The 25952-nt window shown below is 41.6% G+C and overlaps 2 protein-coding genes across 4 annotated transcripts in view; both read left to right on the top strand.

The window, feature by feature from the left end:
- Window positions 1-8173, top strand: part of LOC129191599 (acetylcholinesterase-like) — a 45549-nt gene extending 37376 nt beyond the window's left edge. For 2 of the 3 annotated variants that reach the window (XM_054795080.1, XM_054795085.1), the window contains one exon: window positions 8055-8173. In XM_054795080.1, the coding sequence (XP_054651055.1) occupies window positions 8055-8137 (83 nt within the window). In that variant the 3' untranslated portion in view covers window positions 8138-8173. Of the gene's footprint in view, window positions 1-4244; window positions 4371-8054 lie in introns of those variants that run through there. The other variant, XM_054795081.1, reaches the window with a different exon arrangement.
- Window positions 8174-14885: 6712 nt separating this feature from the next.
- Window positions 14886-25703, top strand: slitrk3a (SLIT and NTRK-like family, member 3a). Its single transcript, XM_054795163.1, has 3 exons — window positions 14886-15673; window positions 16061-16145; window positions 17500-25703. The coding sequence occupies exon 3, from the start codon at window positions 17558-17560 to the stop codon at window positions 20267-20269; it is 2712 nt and encodes a 903-aa protein (XP_054651138.1). The 5' UTR covers window positions 14886-15673; window positions 16061-16145; window positions 17500-17557; the 3' UTR covers window positions 20270-25703.
- The last annotated feature ends 249 nt before the right edge of the window (window positions 25704-25952 follow it).

Here is a 25952-nt window from a genome sequence, read left to right as displayed (position 1 = left end):
CATCTGATGTGAGCTAAATGATCTTTCACAGTCTCCATGGACACAATTTCACAGAAGTCACTAATGAACATAACTATCATTTTCTGGTAATGAGTGCAACAGAAAACAGGCTGCCTTACACTGTACATTCATAAGTCATTTGGAATTCCTAAGGATTTATATCGACGATCTGTGCCTGAGCACCCAATCCAGGTTTTGACATTGCTATATGATCCGCTAATATCCTAGTTTGTGTAAGACACACAGGAAGGCATTTGTGCTCTTCTGAAGGCCTGACCACTGAATAACACCAAATATCTTTTTACACATGAAGATTACTATTAGGGCCTGACTGAGCGGTGTGAAAGACTCATGTTAATTCTAAGGATTAACATCATTGCTTTTAAGCACCAATTTGCGTTAAGTCCCTACTGTAATCAAGTTGAAGCTTGAAAGCATTAAAATCACTCCGGGATGAAGTTTAAACACATTGTATGTGGTATTGGTTCTTATTTGTCATTGTAGCTGGCGAGTATAGCTACAACTATTTGCTAATATAGTGGAACTTTGAAGGTCAAACACCATCCATTCCATGATGCGATGACCCCCGATTAGCTCAGAAAAAATTCCCTCCAATTTTTGATATTCTATTTTTTTTTTGCCTAAAATAACAATTTTCATGAAAAGGATTAAAAGAACTAAAATACAAATATAAGGCATTCAGAAGACACATTCAAAGATGTTGTGATGAGCTCTCCCAATGGTAACATATGTGTGTTTATATTATGTCTTATTTTGTCTTTATATTTTTATATAATAAGAGTATAAAAGTGGCTAGAGGGGCGTTATGTCATGTCCACACGGCTCTATCTATTGTTTAAAAATGTATTTTGAAAGTTGTAAACAGGCTTTCTACACTCTAAATACGAAAATATTCCATTTTAAAATAAAGAATCCTACTTCACGAAAATTCACTTATCACGGTCGAGTGTGGAACCAATTAACAACAGTAAACGAGGGATTACTGTGTCCCTAGAGCCTGTTCATGACTACCAAATGTGACAAAAATCTCACTCGTTTGCTCCACTTTTCGGAACAGGCTTGACTTACTGCTGGCAATGCGAATTGGGCGCCTGCTCCGGTTATATGGACCGAAAGTCACGTAGTAGCGTGCCACCTAGGGTTGAGCCGGACTCTCGTTTTAGATGAGTAATGCATTTTTGCCAAGTACAAGCATGAAACAAGTACAGCTCGTCATTATCTGTAATCGTGATGAAGGAAAATCCTCATTGGGTAACTACTTATGTATTCACTCTTCACGCTCTGTGATTGGCCAGCCACACACAGCGACCGCCCCTCCCTAGACAGACTCGCTACAGCCAGAGAGAGGAGCCACGCCTGTCACTCTTTCACCAACACAGTGACAATACAGACAGTGACTCTCTGCTTGCTTGGCTCGACTCCAGCTCACATTCTCTATTTCGCTCTATTTTGGTTTGTATGATATTTAAAGCTAGTTGGTAGACTTGTTTTGCACCGCGGTGGAAGAGTTTAGATGTGGAAGAGTTTAAGTATCTCGGGGTCTTGCTCACGAGTGAGGGAAGGTTGGCACGTGAGATCAACAGGCGGACATCGTCTCGAGTAATGCAGTTGCTGGACGGGACTGTTATGGGGAAGAGAGAGCTGAGCCGGAAGGCAAAGCTCTCAATTAACTGGTTGATTTACAGTATGTTCCCACCCTCACCTCTGGTCATGAGCTTTGGGTCGTGACCGAAAGAACGTGATCACAGATGCAAGCGGCCAAAACGAGTTTCCTCCATAGGGTGGCTGGACTCACCCTAAGAGATAGGATGAGGACCTCTGTCATCGAGATTGAGAGGAGCCAGTTGAGGTAGCTCGGGCATCTTATCTGAATGCCTCCTGGATGTCTTCCTGGTGCGGTGTTTTGGGCATGCCGGGCCAGGAGGAGGCCCCGGGGTAGACTTAGGACACAGTGCAGGGCTGGTGGGACTAGACGGGGTGGCCAGGGACGGGACGGGACTTCTCTAGTGAGACTCCTGCTTCTGGACCCGGATAAGAAGAAGAAAATAGATGGATGGACGGATGAATAGTAGAATATGGGACCTTTAACATAGGAAATAATGGTGGAATTCAGTGTCACTGACAAGGAAGTCGTACTGTTTTGAATGTGCATTCATTTATGACAAACATTTTCCAGCGTATATTCTTTTTTCTTCTCTTTTCACAATATTCATCTCGCCAAACACCTTGTTGATCTTTCTAAATAAGTGTTGCAAACAAGCCACACAAAGCAAAACACATCGACTGTGTTTATACGTGCAATCCAAAAATGATCAAGGTTTTAACGCTGGTTCTCTCTAAGGTAATGACACCATATCAAGCACACACCAGTGCTGCAAGGGCATGCTCAACACTGCTCACTGCTTAAATATTTAATTTGTCATTTGTAGTGTTTTGCCTTTGGAGAGAGATCAGTGTGGTGTGTGTGGAAGAATGTGTGTGTTAGAGATAGGCAGATTAAAACATCAACAAAAGAGTTGGCATACTGGTTGACCAAGTATGTAAGTATTTATGTAAGTTTGTAATGTAAAACAAGATAAGAGAATAATAATATATAAAGAGCTATTATGATTTTCAAAGACTAGCTTGGGGAAATTATATTACAATTAGTCTTGATGCTAATTGACAGTAACTGGAAGGTATATGTCTCTCTGACATTTGAGTGTATAAAAGAAATGTACTGTAGATGTCATCTTGCAACGACGAAAGCAAAGCTATTCAGACTTCTACGGAGTTGTAAAACACTGGAGGTTCGAGTTCATACCTCTAATGTTATCTCCTTGATACCGTTTATTGTGCTTATTGGTCGTTTCAGTCAGCATCTTCGTAACTGGCAGTAAGCAGTTACTTACATGAAACCGGCATTTCACTCAACTGCTTATTTGTAGGGTGCATTCGTGTCTCTGCTGTACAGCTTAACTAAAGTTTGATCCATTCTTCAATAAGTCAACCCAGCAAGTCGTCGTATCCTTACATCCACTTTGCCGGCCTCTCAGTCTGTCTGTCGTTTTTTTCAATTTTTTGTCGATCACTCTGTCTGTTTGACTTTGTTACAGACCTGCAGCAAAGCAGAAAGAGTGCACATAATCCACACAATCTACTGGCAAAGTGCTGCAGCTCAAATTGCCATTTACGCTTCTCGTCCCTGGAGATTGGATTCTTAGCCTTGTGTTCAGGAGTACGAGCAAGAAGGGTGTGTGGAATGCAAAAAAAACCAAAAAACATCTGATTCTCATATTGTCGGTACGTTTAAAGGAACCAACAGTGATGCATTCAAGGGTGTTGTTGATTTTGCAGTAGGGACAGGTTGGGGCATGCCCCCCCCAAATTCAGTTCATGGTGTTGTTACATAGCAGTGATTCAGTAGTTACATTAATCTATATAAATAACCCTGTGTTATAGAGTTATAAGCAGTCATTTGTGAAGTGTGTTACTGTTTGACTTCCTGTTCCTGATGGCAGGAACATGCAAGCCTCGTTTGCCATTCAGACAGCCTAGTGCAGGTGTGGCCAAACCTTTTCCACTGAGGGCTGCATACAGAGCAATTTAAGTATCCGGGAGGCCATTTTGTGCATTAAAGATGCTCAATAAATGCTAAGCAATGTGAGAAAAACATCCTAGCTTTGCGTTACAGATGACAAAAGTAAATTTGTGTGATATCTAATATAAAAAAAATGACCTGCAGGCTGAAAATGGCCCACTTTGGACACTCCTGGTCTAGCGGGTGTGATTGACAAACACTAACTTTTTCATTGTTGATTGTGTTGATAGCTAAAACAATATTCTTGTTGTAAAGTTTTAGAAAGAATTGTGCATGATTTGTTGATTTACAGCTTTCCCACTAGATGACACACACGCATCAGACAGTAAGAGTACTGTAGTGCACGTGCATGTGCATGTGTATGTATGGTTGGCGCATCAAATTTTACATACAGAAATCCACTGTTCCAGTTTTATACAGGCGCTCTTGTTATAATGCTGGTGAAGAGATCCAATGCGGCTGTTTTTAATCGCCCCTCGGCATATTCTAAAAATTCCATTTAACAAGAAAACTAAGAAAAAAACCCTGCAAAAATAGAAAACTCTGCAGTACCTTTTTACAAGAATAAAGTCAAAATATTAAGAGAACATTTGTAACCTAATGAGAAATACTGCTTTTTATTTGCCTATGCCTTTTCACACAGAACCCAGTGAAGACTTCCCGCATTCAGATAATTAGTGTCTGAAGTGGTGACACTGATGGGACGGTGACAATTGCTTCACACCCCTGTTCCGGCTTTCCGCTATTCCCTTTCACACAGCCACTGTCCCGCCTTTTTTATACTACTGTGTCAACATGCTCATATACTTTATAGCTGTTTTGCACAAGGGACATTGTTAGAGTGGTAAAGAGATAAAGTTGTATTATACAATATGATTAGTCAACATTGATAATAATGTTGAAAAGTGTGTCTTTATAGTCACTTTCGAAAATAAAAACACTTTTTTGTTTCTTTACTTTATTTTCCTTTTATTTAACCTACAAAAGTGTCAGATCATTTTGCCTGACCTTGTATGACTCATCTCACAGTGACAACAGAAATCTTTCACTTACTTTCTTATTTCCACTGACAAAATGAATGTCTGGTTGTTGTTGCAGTCAAAGTGTCATTTTTCACTTGTGTGAATGATACAGTGTTGAACTGTTTGTTACACAACACTTCAGTGAGCCAGGTTAGCCCCTGATATATAGCCTTTTATACAATATTCTGCTGATGATCATGTCAGATTCAATGTGAATGCAAATAAAACACGTCACTTTATAAGCGATGACTCCCACCTGATATTAATCTATTGCTGCTTTTTGGAATAAATTGTGGTCTTCTACTGCTTTTAAACCACCATTTAAGGTACCAAATATAGTTCCTTGCTCAATAAAGAGCTATTGGGAGAAATAAATCATATGAAAGAGAGAACTGGGAGGAAAACTAAAGAAAGTATGTTCGCTCTATATAGTATAATCATTTCAAGTCTGTGGATGTTTGTGCCCACCCAGCCATCCATTTTCTATACTGTTTTGATATGATATCCTATACTGTACTAGTGCTTTTGGAGTTTTCAATAGAGGTTGAGGATCGATCCCCACACCTTATTGACAAGTAATTAGTAATTAGTGCCGCCGCTGTTGGCTTCCATGTAACTCAAATTCTGCTTTTGTCCATCTAGTGTAACTATAGTATGTTTGCACGCGTTGCTGTTCTTTATAAACCTCAAACAAACACTATTTTCTGTTTTCCTGCTGCTATGTTTTCAGCCAGTTTTTTTTAGCAGTACAGTCCAAGGCTGGCCAGAGCCCAGGGCTGCTTTTGCCTCATAGAGGTCAGATAGTTGACCCACTTCTTCCTGTTTATAGGTTCATTCCCTTTTGTCAAGAACTGGGATGCAAGGGAAAATATACCACACAGAGATTGAAATTCACTCCAAAAACAGTCTCATGCACTGTTCATATTAGGGTATATCAAATTAATATAATTCATGTTTTGCATTATTACCGTAAATTCCGGACTATAAGTCTTTTTTTTTTTTTTACACTCTTTGAATCTTGCGGCTAAGTTATAGCTAAAAGAACTATGATGCTTAGAGTGCAGATTCAGGAAGTTGTGAATTGAAGTAGTCAAGTGGATGCTAATATGTTTTGAAGTCTTATGCAGCGATTGTGTTTTGATCTGACAAATTTTAAATAAGTTTGATCACGTGTAGAATTACTACTATTTTGATCACTTTGAACTTAAACCAAATCCTGTGGTCTTTGTGTATGTGAGCACCTTACATATTTTCCAGGCATCACGCCTATCATTTTCTTCATCATTCCCATCTTTCTATTTCTACCATTGGAACCGAGACAGAAGAACCTGATGAGACAGCAATTTATGCTTTTTCTGCCTGCTCCCCAAACACACAAAAACACACATGCACACATATCTCTCCTGGGAAGAGAACAGTGTGTGAAAATTAGGTCTCTGAACAGCCATGCTGTGGGTATTTTTGCACAGACAGTTTGAGGCTAGGACAGCAGAGAGAGATAGCAGATAGTATGTCATACTCATCCACACGACAATGTGTGTGTGTGTGTGTGTGTGTGTGTGTGTGTGTGTGCCACATGGGCTTTTGGTGAGGACACAAATACACATGCAGTGAGATTGCTAGAATATAAACAAAGCATGCACACTGGCAGGGTGCAGACACATTACATTATATGCACTCAACAAAAATTTCATTGCAACACTTTTGTTTTTGCTCCCATCTTTTATGAGCCAAACTCAAAGATGCAAAACTTTTTCGATGTCCACAGAAGGCTTAGTACTCTCGAATATTGTTCACAAATCTAAATCAAAATCTGTTATTGAGCATTTCCCCTTTGCCAAGATAAACCACCCACTTCACAGGTGTGGAATTTCAAGTTTTAGATCTTTGAGTTCAGAGGCCTGTACCGCGAAAGTGGCTCAACATACCCAGGGTTTGTGCTCATGATGCAGCTCAACAAAGAGTTAAAACGGTACTGCGACGGTGGTTATCAACTTACTTTGTCAAGTCCGGTGCGCATTCACATAAAAGCAGGCGTTTGACGTGATGTTATTCTCCTCCCACGCAAAAATGGAGCGATCCTGGCTGGTGTATTTTATGCAACAGGAGCAAGTAATTATCGTAGGGCGTTATGAGGAGTTCAAAAAGATGATCACTGCCAAAAGCAACACTGTCGCCGCCAATAAGACTTGGGAAGACTTTGAATCTCCGCTTGGGCATCTTTGGAGTTCACATGTCCTTCTCCGGGTACTCCGGTTTCCTCCCACATTCCAAAAACATGCAAGTTAGGTTAATTGGTGACTCTAAATTGTCTGTAGGTATGAACGTGAGAGTGAATGGTTGTTTGTCTATATGTTGTTTGTCTGGTCGCCTGCGATTGGCTGGCGACCAGTCCAGAGTGTACCCCGCCTCTCGCCTGAAGTCAGGATAAGTGGAAAATAGATAGATGGACGTTCCAGTTGATTGATGTCTCAGAGTGTTTATACGTCTGCCAACATTGACTGAATTAATATTCCAGATTGCATTTTATTCCTGATGCTCGGCTCAAAAAGTGAGCAAATGTAACGTATTCCCTCGGCTGAAAATCTATTTCTCGTAGAGAGAATTCCATCAGGGAATTCTCGCAGATCAGTGTGATCTCGAAGACGTCACTCCTGTCGTAGTGCTGCCCGAATTATTCATGCTCCAAGGTACATCCGGGTTCTTAATAATAATTAATAATAATGTGCTTTTGGGACTGATTGGCAACCAGTCCCGGGTGTACCTCCTTCCTGTATTAAATATATATTACATATATAGACAGAAGAATTCATGGTTCCATTTATCACAGCAAGTCTTTCAGGTCCTTAAGCAGCAAAACAGCCATCACACTACCCCCACCATATTTTACTGTTGTTATGATGCTCTTTTTCTGAAATGCGGCGTTACTTTTACGCCAGATGTAATCCTTCCAAAAAGTTCAACTTTTGTCTCGTCAGACCACAGAGTATTTTCCCAAGGTCTACCAAAAAATTTTGAAGGAGAATGTCGGGCCATTTGTTTATGACCTCAAGCTGAAACTGCAGCAGGACAATGACTCAAAACACACCAGCAAGTCCAGAAATCAGGAAGGGGGCAAAGCCTTTTTAGCTGTGTCAGAAAACAACAGAGGCTTTTAAATATTTCTGTGCAGTACATGAACTCATAAGTAAATGTTTTCCGAATCAAGTAATGTGACCTTTGTTGCTGTAGCAAGCGTTACAGAAAGTTAAAAATACAAACCATTAGCGCCAGGTAAACACAACCAACCTTTAGCTACAAATAGATCACGTTGCTTAGCTACCTAAATGGAGACTTTCATCATTCCGAGGTAGCAAGGTTCTAGAATCTGATCATTTGACCAACCTTTTCACTACCGCTGCTAATTGGTGTGGTATTTTGTTTTTTTGTAGGCTTACACCTTGGAACACTCATTCATTCCAGGCATGGCGCTCTCAAAGGCATTGTGATACAGTGGCCCAACATCACATCATAAAAGGTGATAAACAGTGAATGTTTATCACGGTTCCAAGTAAGTGAATATCCTCAAAGTAGGATTTTTTATTTATAAATGGAATATTTTAGTAATTCGAGAATAGAAAACCTGTTTACCTGCTAAATACGGTTTTAAACATTCTTAGAGGCCTCTATACGTGAAATAACACCTAATGCTGACGTTGCCAAGAGCAATGCTGACTTTCCGAAGAAAGCGGCCGACTTGAGGAAACAGGGAAAGCTTCAAGGTACTTGGAGCGCCACCTCCAAAAATTACATCTAGCTAAACGGAGGACCAGAAGATGCCAGCGTGCTTCTTGTCAAGGATACCAAGGAACAGGATACATATTAAAGGTCTCATCACCATGACAACAAGGAAAATGGACGCCACAACCCATAACAAAGAACGATGCGGTTGGAAGGATGAACATGAAAGATCCGGGCAACAAAAGAAAACATTTTATTTTTTAATATTAGAAACAACTGCTTTTATTACGCAGGGGAACAATAAAACAATTAGCAATTCTATAGATCAGAAGTATGCATGCAAACTACAATAACATCAAGCAAGTCAATTTGAGTCAATTCAATGAGCAATTCAATGTCAATATTACTCTTTTTATCTAGTTTATAAATCTAAAAACTAGTGAATTTACATGCAAATTATGCCAAAAACACTCTTTTCTTTTTAAATAAAAAAGTTCCATACTTATCATTTGTTTTTTCATGCTTGTTGAAAAGAAGTAACCAACATAACTAACATGCCGACAAGAAAAGCTGTTAGCTGCATGGTGGCCGCATGGTTATTGTGGTAAGAAAATAGAATAATGCTTTATTGTAGAGTTTGTAAACACTTGCTGCTGAAATCTAGCCTCATAAAAAGCAAATTTTTATCCCAAATTTAAGAATCTTATATAGCATTTGGCTTACTTCTTACCTTCTAATAAGAATATTTTCCTTAAATCTACAAGTAGCTATGTGATTAAGAACAACTTGCTTATTTTAGGACTCATTATATTCCTCAAAGTCACAAGAAAAAAAATTCTAGTTACACTAAGTCCCCTACTAACGAACATCCGACGTGGGAACATTCGGAGATATGAACACAAGCCGACTGGTCTATTTTGTCATGTGTTTTGCCTTATAAGTCCACATTTATACTGCTACATGCTTGACCGGCAAACCCATATTTATACCGGTACATGCTTGACCAGCAGAGGGCACTGTGACACTGCTAATGGGACCAACAGATACAGGAAGACGAGGAAGTGGAGAGAGGAAGGCTAAGAGATTTATGATACAACCCGGACGGAGCTTGTGATTAAAGTTTATGAAGAGTTAATAGGCCTGCTTAATTCTACACCACCCACAGAACACTACCTCTTTTAGAAGAGTCTAACGACGACCATTTGTCCTTTTTTTCAATAACTCCTCCTCCTCCTCCATCACAACGACGTATGCTCGACCACTCCTCTTCAAAGGTAAATAACATTTACCATTACGTATTATTATATCATTTTTATTATTGTTTTTTTCATTAATTATCCTCGTTTAACATTACTACTACATCCAAACTCATATTTACATACATACACATATACTGTATATGTATACACGTACATGTAGTACCTATATCATTGGTAATATTACCTTTTCCCCTACTTAAGAACAATTCGACTTAAGAACGGCCGTCTGGAACCAATTGTGTTCGTTAGTTGGGGACTTAGTGTACAAGTATTCTAGCCAAGCAAATTTTGCTTACCCCATTGGCAGATTTTTTTTGCTTGAAATGAGAAAAGTTGTCTCGTTTTAATATAATTTGAGCTTCTTTCAAGTATGGCTGTTTTTGCAGTGTGGGCTACCCGTACATGTTGGCAAGATTGAACTCAGTATTGTTTCTCACCTTCTTTATCGAATTTCTGTCACTGGCACTCACACCTAGCAACGCGCAGGGTTCATTGATTTTACGGACTGATACAGGACTGGACAAACGGACTACTTTGTTAAGGGCTACATTGTACAAAAACCTAGAGAGTGTACAGAGGCAACATTTTTGTGAATATTACATGGAAACTGGGGTGTACCAAAACGGAGGTTTTACTGTATCTTATGATGCATTATATTAGCAGATGTTTTCGTATACCATATTTTCTTCTTTTGGGAAAAAAAAAGCACTGTGATGGTGTAGCGCTGTACTGTCACACTGATTTTCCTGGCCCCAGTGCCAGTGTGCATTTTTGTGAGGTCAAGAGATAAAATACAATAAACTGCTTTTGCAATGTTTATTTTTTTTATCTGGGGTTACTCTGGTCTTTTGTCCGAAACTTCATTCGCAGACTCAGACGTGACCACAGAAATGTGTCACTCGCAGGTTAATAGACTGACACACGAGTTCATAAACCTGTGGGGATGTGCCTTGACAATAGATACATGTAAAAATGGGGTTGATAATAAAAAGAAGCACACTGCAGACGCAGAGCCTTTATGCACGCAAAACTGATCACCTTGTGTTTTTCCAGTTTGAAAGTTTTCCTGTGCCTGTGGTTTATAAAGCGCAGGACAATTTGTATTTTCAATTCTGAACCCACACTTGGATTTCAAGGCCAGGGTCGTACAATGGTGCTTTAAAAAGCATATGCGGCAACCAAAACTCTACTTTGTTGCGATGTCCTATAAAGCTTTGTGTGCACTTTCTTGCGGCTGTCAGTCAGAACGTCTTATACGTTCTTTTGTTTTGAACAATGGACTGACTGATTTGAAAAGGAGCAAAGAAATGAGAGTTCACCTGCTTCCTTGGCAGTGTTTAGCTCACATAATGACATACTGCATTATGAACCACTGTTCTTGGCATTCATGTTTTGCTGCCGGATCCTGCAAATATTCCAAAACGCTTCAAATAGAATGTAATTAGCTCTTTTGATCTGCTGCTGCATTTTTACATACATACTGAAATTGAATGCTAAAAAAGAACTCTTTCCTGCTGAGAGTGAGTGGGAACATAAAAGTCAATCTAGCAAGATTCTAAACCGATGCCAAATCCAGTTTAATGCTCTCATCACACTTTTCTTGTTAATATGGACTCACGATTGACTCGGTCTTTGTCTGTGGAAGTGTCAGAAGCGATGATGGGCAAACCACAGGTAGGAAAGACTTGATTTTGAGGGAAAAACCACCATCATCAAGTAGAGAGACTGGCATGCTGGTGATCTTGTGGGCCGACAGCCAGTCCGGGAAGTGAGCAAGGAAATGAGAACGGTATTCAGACATTGTGACTCCTACGTACTCAGGCAGACTATCGGCTTGATGCTATAATGAGAAGTAGAAAAAAAAAAACATTTAATGGAGACCATTAAGAGTTTTAAAGGAAGTGATAGTCTTTAGTCCTTTTCTCTATTCGAACTCTACTACTGCTTGTGTTCATGTTTAATTGTGAACAACTGATGTATTCTATGTAACACTGCCTGCTTGTTTGGAATAAACCAAACTAAACTAAAACTGTAGTATGCTCTTACTACTGTTAAGTTGTTCTTCCAATCCCTTGTGCATTGAAGAGAAGATCTGTTGCTGTTTCACAGTGGGACAATTTAAATTGACGACATCAGGCCCAGCTGGGCAGTTAATCCTATGACTATATGACCCTATGTTATCAATAATAACTACAACATGACTTTGTACTGTGTGTGGCATCTATGTCATCACAACAATCTAGCGCCTGTGGTTGTAGATACAGTAATCCCTCGTTTATCGTGGTTAATTGGTTCCAGACCCGACCGTGGTAAGTTAGTTGTAGTTAAAGCATAGAAAACCTGTTTACGAACTACTAAATATGTTTTTTAACATTACAAGGGCCCTCTAAAAATGAAATAACACCCCTATTGTCACCTTTACTCTTGTAATACCCATTATAGTAAACAAAATAAGTAAGTAAGTAAGTAAATAAGCCATTTCAAACATAAATAAGACTCGTGCGTGTGTGTTACCACAAATGTGTTTCTAAGGGGACCTGAAAGAGAGACGGACGGGAAGTCATGTCGGGGGTTCAGTGTTGAGTTTCCGTTTTACGTGGATAACGGCTGCAAAAGTAGCCAGTGTTTTTATGGGGGGGGGGGGGGGGGGGTTTAGGGATTACTCTGTCTGTTGTGAGATCATTTAAACCTGCAATAACCCTCACCAAACATTACACTCACACTACTGACACCTAGTGACCAGTGTCTTTTACTACATGTCTTTGAATATGTATTTTGAATGCCTTATGTTTGTATTTTATTTCATTTAGCCATTTTTATCCTTGAAAATCCTTAATTTAGGCGTGAAATACACATTATCTTAAATACGCATAGTTTGTGACTAACAATAGGCCATATTCAACCACGAAACAGCATAATTTATTCAATAAGATATTTTTTTAAAAACTGAAAGAGTGAAGCTGTGAAATTTGAACCTCAATGTGGCTGAGGGATGACTGTAATCCAATCCAGGGTCAAACCGTCGCTATCATCAATCAAGGAAACTTTTAAAGAACATTTTAATGTGCTTAATTGTCATACTAATGTGGATTACAAAGGGGATTCCCATGGCAGATATCCCTAACAGCGCAAATGTGGTTTTGCCAGGGATGTACAATTACGTGGCTACACCAGAGATGGAAGGAAATGTTTGGATCCACTTTGTGCAAAAAGAAAATACTTAGTATTTTGTGCACTTGAGAAAGTTAGGGTATCTACACCAACGGCAAAAAAAAAAGAGGATAAAACCCTCAAAGTACTCGTCGATTTACATTCCAACACTTTCATGAGATCAACTATTTGCTGGAGTGAGTGAAAGAATGTGATCAATGTTGGAAAACTTTTCCTCCGTGGGTTGCTTTTCTTGTGCCGCAGAAACGAGTAGAATGAGTTGTAACGCTTGTACGCATACTTCAGTCACTCAACGACGGCCCCTGAGGGTCAAAGAGGAGTTATGAGATGGATAGAGTGTTGCGTCCCGTGAGGTTTTCTTGTCAGCACCCATTCAGGTGCTGTTTTTAGCTAATCAACTTAAAATGCGCATCACAAAGTTGGCACGATGTTTGTGATAGACTAAATTCACACACTTTCCTCACCTCTTATTCATAGCTTTCAAACAATCGTCAACATTGGTTCAGGTGTTATTCTACAAGGATCGTACTCATTTGTATTCAGTATGATCCCAGATTAGTCATCTTCAGTCTGAGAGGTCAACGCTCTCCCAGTTAGTTTCGCTTAATCCTAATCAACCATCACTGATGATCCAGTACAACATGCTCATCGTGCTTCTAACTTTTTCCCTTTACTTGTTGCTAAGCATGTGGAATGTTACTCGTACGGCTCAAAGTGTTCCATGTTCATTTTACACTGTGGCTCGCTGGGAAGTGTGCATTCCAGCTATCGGTATTATTAGCTGTAATCTTATAGGTCACAGCTTCTTCATTGTGACAAATGATGACCTATGTACAGCATATCCTCTGTGTTGAATGAAGGCTTTCCAGTGGCCCCATGTCACTCTGTGTGACATTAGCTGACAGGCTGAAGGACTGAATGATGGCTTTTCATAAAGAAGAATGTCAGTTTTGCCGTCCAGCAGCTGCTCGCAAATGCCTCCCTCAAATATCCTGTCCACTGGCAAAGTCTTCTGTGTGGGCTAAAATGAACTGTCATACCAGATGGGTGTTGCCCCGAAACTTTCACAGGATATTTGACCCCCGTGACCATTTAATATTACGTTCTGCTCCGCTCCTAAGAACCTCGGTTAATGCTAGGCCCTCAGAGATAGCCTCACCTTTTAGACATAGTCCATCCATCCATCCATCCATCCTGCCATCAGCATGACACTGAGCGAGAGGTAGGGTACACACTCGACTCGCACATGGAGAACCACCCATTCATCTTCACATTCACACACGTGGACACACAATTCACCCTTAAAGAGCTCAACACATCTAATATTGCAAACGTCACTTTTTTGTTACTTCGCCATGTAATATGAGCTAGTATTTAGAGAAATGGAATTTTCAGTGGCGTTGAGTAAATTAGAATGCAAATGTAATTTGCGGAAGTCGCTGTTAGTATAATGTGCTTACAAATTGATTTTCAGCGGTTTGCAACAACATTTGATTCTTTTGTACACTTGATTAATTTTCACACCTTGGGAACACATTTGAAACTTTTTGGCTGTACTGTCAAAGGTTGAATGTGCCTTTTAGCAATCTCAAAACATTTCCTTTTGGTCTGCATGTCTGTAAAATCATTTTTGGGGGATTTGCCCTGAATGTGACACGGTCCAGCAGTGTAAATATACTTTCCCCGGGGTTAATCAAGTCAAATAAATGTAATCAACTAATTTGGAATTAAGTATATACCTTGGAGTCCCATAATCAGCCATACGTGGTACATTCATGTGGATTTGTACCTTGAGGGATACAAATGGACTCGTATTTTCTCATTTCTGACAAGCTTGCACGTGGCTGCCATCGTCCTTCTTTGCGGAGCAATTAACGGTGCAAATCGTGATGTTGTCTCTGTCTGAGCTTTGGCTCACTTTGTTTCTGCTGCCAAAGAACGGACGCGTGTTGCCCGCTGGAGGCGAGGCGCGGGAAGGCAAGCAGAGTGGAAAGAAGGAGGGGGGGGGCAGCATGAAGTGCTCCACGCCTCTCCCCCTCTTGCTTTAAATAGTCGTGGCCACCCGCTGTCGTCATCACAGCGGAGTGAGCGATGCCAACTCCTGTAGCACGAGTCTCAATGATACCGAAGAATGCAAATAAAATAGAATGGAGTGAGAATGAGAGTGAGAGTGAGAGAGTGAGTGCCATCCACAGGTCTCACTCATGCCTCACGACGCGCTCCCTATTTTTTTTTCTTGGTGCACGAAAGCAAACGTGCTCCACTTCTCTCCTCCTCTTCAAAGCATCCAAACGGTCTCATCACTCTTTACCCCCTCATCCTCCTCCTCTCTTTCTCTCTCTCCCGTGCCTCTCACAATTTCCCTCCCTCCACCTCCACCTCACTGGCTGGCTCAGTCCCTCCTCATCTCTCCTCTGACGCACGACAGCAAGCATTTTTTGCAATGAGTGGAAAAAGACAAGAGACAGCTTGAGAAAGATAAATAAAAGCAACAGATCTGTTCTGTCTCCATATCTGCTTGCGTTTAACGAGGACGCGGTCCTGAGGAGAACATCCTTACCCGGCTGCGCAGTCGTCGAGCGCACTCAGCCGGGAGGAGGCTGAGGAAGGAGGAAGAAGCAGCACGAGCTCTGGAGTCGAGGACTTGCATTTTAAGCAAAACAGGAGAGTGGGAAGAAGAAGGGGGAGAGTGTCAGAGTCACCAGAGAGTGAAAACAGATTGCACATTCCTCTCACGTCTTCATCTCTCCTCTTCCTCCTCTCACCACGGGGAGAGGAGAGGGTGAGGAGAGCAGGGGATGGGGAACGAAGAGGAATCTAACAGCATCGAAACTATTGCTCTTCTGTTTTCTTGCATTCTTATTTCTTTCAATGCTTTCCAGCTGCGGCACAAACCTAAGGTGAGTTGACAGATGTTTGGTTTGTGCACAGAGTCGGTGATTACCTTTTTGAATGCGTGTGCATCTGTGTGTCGTGCATGCATTGATGTCAACTTTACCCACTAACATATAATCGTGCCTTATAGTCGTGTTCCATTCTGCACACGAGCAAAGAATGCTGCATTATGCTTGGCATCTCTTTCCACAAGTGCGACTGAACTGAACAGTAGAGAAAGAGAGGATTTGGCAAATCACACACCTTTTTGTTGTAATTCAAAATAGAAACAGCTCCTCTGAGTATGCAGCAGTTGGCAAGAACCTCCCCTGTTTGCTACATTTTTATCTCTGGTTCGTCTATTTGCTTTTGAACGGATCCCTCACCTCTACTTGTGCTGCTTTTCCCCGCAGCCCGGCATCGGACAGTGAGCAGGACGTAGCGGGCCACAACAGAACACGCCGCAGGATATGTGAAGTTGGAATCCCTCTAAACTAAGTATGTATACCATTACATCAGACAGACGTGTTAAATAAATGGTGTTCTGTAATAAAAGCAAACACATCTGCGTATACACATAAGGAAGGCGAGGGATCCTGGAGGATTACTCACAGTGAAGAGGATCAAAATGTGAATTTTGCAGCAAGGAGATGGTCTTGGAGGATTTTTTTTTCAGTTATCTTTTTTCCTGGTGCCTCATTTTGGGGGATTACAATGCACCTTTTTTTCTTCTTTTTCTACCCTCCCTTCTCTGGAGTTTTTCTTTTCAGGACCGTGGACAGTGGTTCTAGCAAGCCACTGTTCCGTGCGTCTGCCTTGGATGTTTCAGCACCCACATTTGGACGGACAGCGACAAGCCCCTGTGTGTGTCTGTGTGTGCGTGTGCATGTCAATAGAAACTGGAAAGTCACATCCGTGTGCGTGTGAACGTGGGTGACTTTTAACCATTTAGTGTCAAGCATCAGAAAGACATCATCAGATCCAACAATCACATCAGATTATCATATGCAGTGCATCATTTATTGTATTTTTTTTCAATTGGAATTTACATTTTTTCATTGACATTTTTAAGTTAAGACGTATTGTTGTTGATCCTGTAACATACGCTCAAATGTTGCATTACTTGCATTTTTGATTTTAAAAGAAAACATACTCCGTTTTATGGCCACGTTAATTTATTTACTTTAGTTCTTTTTCTTTCATTGACAATATCCAATTGATTTAATGTCACCTATTAGGTAACTACTTAGGGTGGCTCGATGCATGTCTTATCATATCACCTCATCAACACCATGCATGATTATTTAGATTCACATTTATTCCTAAATATCTCCATTGCAGCTTTTTTTTTCTCCACTGCTCTTTCATTACTTAAGAAGGTGATTGAGGCCCCCGTTATGTAATAAATACACCAGAGGGACGGTGTCTCCTCTTGCCGCTCTAACCTCATCCACCTGCTGTTGCCATTGTTTATTCATAGCGATGAGCATCTGAGGTGATTTATTGCGACCTTAGCAGCATATCTGCTGTATAATAAATGACACTGGTCTGTTTGGTGGCATTAACTCAACAAGAGATTTCTCTCGCATGGATATCGCATCACCGTCCAAGAGTAGCAGGCCTATTTTGTTTGAAACAACCAGCAACATCTAAAGTAGTCTCCTGTGTTATTGTATTATTCAGCGGTGTTGCTTTCAAAGCGCTTTTCCATTCCACCGACACTAATGTGCCCCCCCGCTCTGGCGATAAGTCTCTCACCTTGAACTTCACTTTGTGAGCGTGAGTGTGTGCTTACCTGTTTGTGTTATTCCTCCCTTCCCCTTTTCACTCTCCCTCTTTCCCTCTGTTGCAGTGCTGTGAAGTGGCTCTCTTCCTGGAGCCCAGACTTCACCTACTTGGTGTCAGTGAGGATGTTGTGGGTTACCTTGCTGAGCACCATAGCCTTAGGATGGACCACCCCAATCCCGCTACTAGAGGACTCGGAGGAGATTGATGAGCCGTGCTTCGAGCCCTGCTACTGTGAGGTCAAAGAGGGCATCTTCCACGTGCACTGTGACAGTAAAGGATTTACAAATGTGAGCCAGATTGCTCAAATATGGAGCCGGCCGTTCAAACTCAACCTTCAGCGAAACTCCATGAGGAAGCTCTACTTTAACAGCTTCCTCCATCTCAACAATGCCATATCTATTAATCTAGGTAATAATGCCTTGCAAGATATCCATGCTGGAGCATTCAACGGTTTAGGAATACTCAAACGGCTTTTCCTACATGAGAACAAACTAGAGATTTTCCGGAATGACACGTTTCTCGGGCTGGAGAGTTTAGAGTATCTCCAAGCAGACTACAATGTCATTAAAAGGATTGAAAGTGGTGCATTCAGGCACCTGCACAAATTGAGAGTGCTTATACTGAATGACAATCTGATCCCTGTGCTCCCAAATTATCTCTTCCGGTCTGTTTCACTCACACATTTGGACCTGCGGGGGAACAGACTAAAGACGTTGCCGTATAAGGGGACGTTGGAGTATGTTGGGCGGAGCTTGATGGAAATTCAGCTGGAGGAGAACCCTTGGAACTGTGTGTGTGAAATTGTCCAGCTTAAGACATGGCTGGAGAGGATCCCCTACACCGCTCTGGTGGGCGAGATCACATGTGAGTACCCCTTCCATTTACATGGGAAAGACTTACGGGAAATCAAGCGCAGCGAGCTTTGTCCGTTGCTCTCCGATTCGGAGATCGAGGCCAAGCTGGGAATTCCTCGCATCCCATTCAGCAACGAGAACACGTGGCCAACCAAACCTTCCTCCATGCTCTCTTCCTTTCACAACACAGCGTCTTCTGCCATGAAGCCCACAAAACGACCTCGGCCCACAAGAAATCCCCCCACCCCTCGTAGCATTTACCCAGGCATCAACCAGCCCCCCGTTGCAGGCTATCAGACAAGACCTCCGATACCGATCATTTGTCCTGTGGGATGTCTTTGCAACCTTCACATCAATGACTTGGGCCTAACGGTCAACTGTAAGGAGAAAGGCTTTCACAACATCTCAGACTTGTTGCCGCGGCCTCTCAATGCTAAGAAATTATACCTCAGTGGGAACCTAATACAGAAAATCTACCGTTCTGATTTCTGGAACTTCTCAAGTTTGGATTTATTGCATTTAGGTAACAATCGGATATCCTATGTGCAGGAGGGTGCTTTTATCAACCTGCCAAACTTAAAAAGCTTATATCTGAATGGGAATGACATTGAGAGGCTCACCCCTGGGATGTTTAGAGGACTTCAGATGTTGAGTTATCTCTACTTTGAGTATAATGTCATACGTGAAATACAGGCCAACTCCTTCTCCCTCATGCCTAATCTGCAGCTGGTTTTTCTCAATGACAACCTGCTTCGCTCGCTCCCTGATGACGTGTTTGCCGGCACCAACCTTGCGCGCCTCAACCTCCGCAACAATTACTTCCTTTCTCTGCCCGTGCGTGGAGTCCTGGAGCATCTGACTTCCATTGTCCAGATTGATCTTCATCAGAACCCCTGGGAGTGCTCCTGCGATATCATCCCCCTCAAACAATGGCTGGAAAAGCTCTCCTCTGTCATTGTGGTTGGAGATGTCATCTGTAAGACGCCAGAGTTTGCTGTTGGGAAGGATTTGCGTTCACTGGAAGTGGAAGTCCTCTGTCCTGAACTTAAGTATTCCTCAGGCCCCTTGCCAGCTCAACCTGGAGGGCATGACCTCACCACAGGGAGTGCCGGTATGGGGAAGGCAGGTGGAAGAGATGCAGTGCCGCTGTCTGTCCTCATCCTCAGCCTGCTCATACTCTTCATCTCTGCCGTGTTTGTGGCAGCTGGGCTGTTCGCCTTTGTTCTTCGCCGGAGGAAGAAAATGCCCTTCAGGAAGCGATCAGAGGTGGATCTGACAGGGATCCAGATGCAGTGCAGAATTTTTGAGGATGCACCAAGGCAGAGTAGCGTGGGCAACACTAGCACACTGGAGAAGCCAACTCCCAGCTTGCCTACACACACTCACCCCAGTCACACACATTCCCATGGCCACGTTTATGATTACATCCCCCACCCTGTGACTCAAATGTGTAACAACCCCATCTATAAGCCCCGAGAGGGGGAGATAGCAGCGACAGCAGAAGACAGAAGTCATTTTTCAGCCAAGAAAGACAATGGCAGCAGCGGTAGCAGCAGCAGCAACAACTATAGAACCTTGTTAGAGAAAGAGCGAGAGTGGAGCCTGGCTGTCTCCAACTCTCAGCTCAACACCATCGTCGCAGTCAACCACACCACGGCCGACCTGGCAGGGCTTCATGAGAACGGCGGGCTCTGCCCAACTGTCATTGACAGTCAGAGACCCACACCAACGGTGGGTTTTGTTGACTGTCTGTATGGGACGGCTCCCAAACTAAAGGACATGCACGTGGCGCATGCACACCCACCCGGCATGCAGTACCCGGATTTGCAACAGGATGCTCGGCTGAAGGAAACATTGCTTTTCACGGCAGGGAAAGGCTGCTATCCTGACCCGTCCCAAAGCGATTACCTGGAGTTAAGGGCCAAACTTCAAACCAAGCCTGATTACCTCGAAGTGCTGGAAAAATCGTATCGGTTTTAACATCTCTAGCCCATGGAAAAGGATGAACCACAAACATGATCACTTAAACACATCCACCCAAAACCAATAGTAGAAGAAAGCCTATCTGGAAAAAGCAGCATGATATGAAATAAAATCTACTACAGATTTAACAGTGCCGCCCAAATCATTATGGAGGAGAGGCTGTTCTCAGATATTTCAATCAAGTGCCTTTTTTCAGAGTAGCCAGCAATGTCAGCAGCCGTTATTTTTGTAATATAAATATCTCTATTTGCTGAGATGAGCGCGTAAGAGGAGCGAGAGGTGCACCGGGAAATAAAACATACAACACATCGTGAAACACATCTGTCAGTGAAAACCTTTTGTTTGTGGAGTTACCATGACACACGGGAGCTGGATGTCTCCCTGACTTGGAGGGTTATTCTCTGGCTCTTCTACCCCTCGCTAGGATGTACAAAGACCCGGAGGCCGTGCACATTAAGGCAATGGGAAATGATTGAAAGAGATAAAAATGAATATTAATATGAACTGCAGTTTGCTGCATGCACTTGTTTCAGTGCAGGAAGCTGGGGGGGGGGGGGGGGGGGGCGTGGCGTTGCAACTGTTCACTTCATCAAATTATGAACAGTGATCTATTTAAGTTTTCTATATTATGAATATGGTTGTTACTCTTAATTAGGACTTCTGTCTATATCAGGGTGCTTCTTATAAAGGATGCGCCGACGACGCACGGATGGTTAAACATTTGTGAATATTATCAGAGCTCAAGGTTTTTTGGAAATTTCCATGCACTTTGTTAAACACAACCCCACTTGCCTCTGGATCTTGCCTCACCCTATTGTCCTCCCCCCCGCCGCCCCCCATCGTCACCCACTAACAGCTTTGTAGGAGGCACTTTTAATGTTTTTCTCTCTCACAAAGATTTGAAGAAAAATGTGCATATATTTATTCTGTAATTTCAGTGAAGACTTTAATTGTAAAGGTAATGTTAAATCAATGTATAGTGATTATGCGTCTGGTATAGCCTTCTTAATAAAAAGAAACTCTTTAATCAAATGTCAGGAGGGTTGATGCCACCTAAAGGTGTGTGAAACAATATTGACGTGTGTGTGTTTGATTGTTGAAGCGGCTGTGACAACCGTACGGACCTTCATTGTGGGCTCAGGAGAGTTTAGTAGAAAATCATTCAAAAAAGTAAGCATCAGTTCACTTTTGAATTGGATTCACTCATTTCGAACTTCCACTTGCACAAATCGTTTGTCATTCAAAAATCCTTTTCTACCTATAGCAGTACTTTTTGTATGACATGCTTTGAAATTCTCTAAAGAAAAGGCTCCTCAACTAGAAAACAATGATAGTTTGCATCACAGGTCATAAATGAACCTAAATTAGCTTTTTATTTCACCACTGGATGTGAATGCATAAGCTGCACATACATATATACAAGGAAAATGATATATAAAAATATTTTCAAAACGAGTGTGACAAGCGGTCTTCATTTTCCAAAGAGGTATTCATGTTGTAGGTTATTAAAGAATGAGTGACAGGAAGACTGAAACACAGAAGCTATTCAGTCAATTGCTCTGATGCCCCAGAAATAGCAGTGTGGTTTCAGGCCACTGGAGGGCAACACTAACATGATGAGCTCCATTGAATTCAGTGTTAGAAAAACGCACAAAATCATCCACCCCTGCTGTTATTTTTTATTTATAATATACAAAGAGTTTGTGGCATTTGTCATACATACATTTTTGTTGTTTATTCAGTATGTTCAAGCATCTTTTTCAAGTTGGAGCGGCATCAGAATGTGAGGTAACTGAAGGAGCTGCATTGCATATTATGACAGTTTTCTATATTGTTTACTTAAAATTGTTTAAGTTTACTTAACACCGTTGTTGATAAATATATACATATATATATATGCAGTTCACGGTGAAAAAATTTGAAGTGGGACAAACAGATTAAAAAGCTTGATGGGATGTCAGTCCAAACTTCATTGTTATTAATTTTATTCAGTATTTGTTACTTTATACAAAATAAAATATTATGCAGTGAAATTTTTCAATAGGCTGGAAAACCCTGTGGTTGCCTATTGCTCACATTCTATCCCAATATCATCTTATTTCAACCCGTTCCTATCAAACAGCAATCTGTTTGACGACGATCTATGCTAGACATTTCTATGATCTGTTACAGAGACACACCCAAACACATGCAGCCTCCCCTTTCCATGACCAAGAGGCTTGGACTTTATGGTCAGCATTTTCACACTGCACTCACTTTGATTAAAAGCATCATGCATCAGTTAACCCCAACCTTCAGTCACCCTTTCATAAATGAATAAATAAGTACAGTTTGGGGATCGCAGAGGATAGTGAGGTCGAGCCGTCCTATACATCTCGGCCACCTTTAATCCTTCACCCCATGTTTCGGTCCCTGAAGTTTTGGCCCGCTGTGTCATGCTGAGTGGTTTTATTCCAATAAATCCTCTTGTTATCCTGCACTAATATCTCCAAGGGAAGTCATGCACTGCAGGAATATTAGATAATGGTAACCGATGGGATTTAAGACTGGCTGGCAGTTTCTCCTTTTTCTGAAATGTAAACATGCATCAATTGTGCTTGTTTGAATCGTCCTCCATGCTGTCAGAGATGTTTGAATTTGGCAACCTTGCCTTTCAGCATCTCTCCTGGGGTTTTGTGTGTCGACGGGACTTCAGCTTGGTGAATGGAGAATGGCGTGGATTTGTGTGTGCATGCGTGCCTTTTCGAACACTGACTTTCTCCCTTTACCCTAAATCTGTTGCTCTGTTGTCTCCTCGGTTCTTCCTGTCTGCATCAATGTATGGTTTGTGATGTGATTTATTGTGCGCCTCTACTGTGGCACCGGGCTTGGTTGCTGCAGCTTCCCTGGGTAGATTATTGCTGTGATCTTGTCAGTGTCATTCCGGATTGAAACCATTTGTGTAGTTTTAATTTAGACTATATTTTTTCATACCTCATCCGCATTAAAAATAAAACAATTTTGCAGATAAAGACTACGTTCACACTACAGGTCTACAGTGTTCCCTCGCTAAAACGCACTTCACCTTTCGCAGATTCGCTCTTTCGCTGATTTTTTTTTAAACGTGTAATTTTGCACTTTTTTTTTTGAACAGCGTATGAACGTGCATTCTGTTCTGTGTTCTGTGTTCTGTGCGTTCCATGTGTTGTATTGGAGTGATCGGTGCTCTGCTGTATGTTGTCTGTTATAGTATTTACTACTGCTACCAGTAGAAGGTGGTGTATACTCATGTGAGAGTTAAAGACTGTCCAGTTGTCTCAGTAAATATCAAGCCACAACAGTCCTGATTGGCTAAGGGAGAACCCGCCCATTGTCTTCTGCGTTCTGATTGGCTGTAGAGCATTGTCAATCAATCTCCTTCATGCAGGACTGCCTGTTGCCTGTACGATCGCTAGCTGCAAGCCATCATACATACTGAATGAAGGCAGAAGTTACACGGCTGTACTGTAGGATGCCTGGAATGCTGTAAATAAATCTCCGGTTCATAGAGGACGACGAGGAGCGATATGTTTTAACAAGGATACAAAAACGCGCCAGGACAAGCCACGATCCTTGTCCACTCTCGTAAGTTGATCATTAAAATTCAAACCAAATTTTAACTTTAAGAGTGTTTAAACAAGAGAGAAATGTGATAAAATCTTAATGCCTGTCTGAGCAAGTGTAAAAAGTGTATGGCGAGGGGGTTTAAAGCCTTAAAACATATATAATAATTGCACAAAAATATAATTGGCTCCTTCGCAGATTTCACTTATTGCGGGCTATTTTGGGAACCTATCCCCCGCGATAAACGAGGGAATACTGTATTACGATTTTTTTGCTCATATTTCACCTGCATCTGATTTTTTTTCATGCCAGGGTGAACGGTACAATTCTCTTATTTTGAAATGTGCCCCAGGCCTCTTTCGTATGTACATATGTACATGTAAATGTGCATCTGATGCTACTGCAGTCTGAACAATGATTCCATATATCCCACACGGCGTGTTCTGCCGTGTGGGAGTTAGGTAAAGGTGCTGACAGATGTAGGCAAAAGTTGTTGTTGCCATCCGAAAATTATTTCAAAAATTTGCAATCGCCTCAAGTTTTGCCCTCTTTCTTTTTAATTTTGTATGAATTGAGACAACGTTGCGCATGCGTGTCACTCGCATTCACATTTCACGCGAATACAAGTTGCATATTTTTGGTCATGTGAACGACAAATGAAAAAATCGGATTTAAACAAAAAAAAAATCCAAACTGGGCATCTTTCCATTTTAGAATGTGATCATTCACCGCAAGACCTCAAGTTGCTTTTCCATGCAAATACGTCCAGTAAAGTTAAGTTTACCGCAAGGAAGTATGACAGTACATGAGCAATTAGGTACTGTAGGTTCCTTCAAATGTTTTTACACACCGCAGGTAGCGACGCATTGTTTCTGCACTTGCTCGCTACAATACAAACATTTAAATCTAAGTCAGATTAAATAACTGAAGGTTAAAATAAAATGCACAATTTTTACTTGCAAACGTTTACTTTGTAATAAAATCTGAGATATACTGCACCTCTCACAGTTTTTCTTGATTGCTTTGACCTGCTTAAAGAAACTGGGATCCACTCAATTTTCATCCTCACTATCTCAGCAGAGCAGAAGACACCTCTTGCAAATGTTAACCCTTTGTCATTGGACTGACACATTTTCCCCACCCTTTTGCGGAACTGTGAACACGGATGTCAACGAAGCAGTCCAAACGGCGTTGTATTAACTGTGCTAACCAAAAAGAAACCATCTATTCCTCCCATTTTATCATCTCCCTCATACGCATCTTTAATTAGCGTTAATTAGAGTTTGCAGGCCTTAAGAGATGCCACCTCCGTGCTGTTCTTTGCCAGCATGGGTGGAAGAGGTCTAAGGCAGACAGATGAGAGTGAGAGTAAGAGAACGGTCCCAGGAAGAGTCCGTGTGCAGAGTGGAGGTGTAGTTGGAAGGGCTCAAGTTTCAGATGAAACTGTGATTTTGGTTTACAAGGATTTACAAGGATTTAATTTGTCAGCAATCAATAACATTTGCACCAAAGTGTTTCTGATTCTGGATACAATTCTTTATAAGAAGTAAAAGGACAACAAATGGCACTGGCCTGAAAGCCACGTAAGAGGCTACAATACAGTGCTGTATTTTGTTGTCCAATGTTTGGAAGAGCTCATGCACTTGCTTGCAAGATGTGTCATTTGAAGGCCAAATTTGCTTTTGTTGCATATTTTAAATGTTTTGGCACGGTTGAAAACTAAATGTGTCGTTTTGCCTAAGAGGGCCACTGTTTAGGCTTGTGTGTTAAAGGGACAGTAGGGTTTTTTTGGACATGAAGTAGTACGACATCCCCATCAGCAGCGTAGTGCATCAACAGTGACTTACCCGTGAGTCCGGTTGTGGTCGGAGATCCATGACGGGGAACGTAGTTCCGCTTAGTTGCTGGGGCCGTTCAAGTAAGGAGTTTGGCTTCTCAAAACAATATGTGTTCAAAAGAGTAACACATTTCCATCACAAAAATGCCTCCTCAAAAAAATCAGACCTCACAAATTGCGTTATATTTGTCTCCCGCCGTGTCCCTGCATACTGTAGCCTCTCCATTCCCCTGTGCAACATACACGTAAACAAGATGGCCG

This window comes from Dunckerocampus dactyliophorus, chromosome 12 (genome assembly GCF_027744805.1).
Source record: "Dunckerocampus dactyliophorus isolate RoL2022-P2 chromosome 12, RoL_Ddac_1.1, whole genome shotgun sequence".
Lineage (NCBI taxonomy): Eukaryota > Metazoa > Chordata > Actinopteri > Syngnathiformes > Syngnathidae > Dunckerocampus > Dunckerocampus dactyliophorus.
Note: the sequence above shows the minus strand (reverse complement) of the source record. Positions and strands in the feature narration are given on the sequence as shown.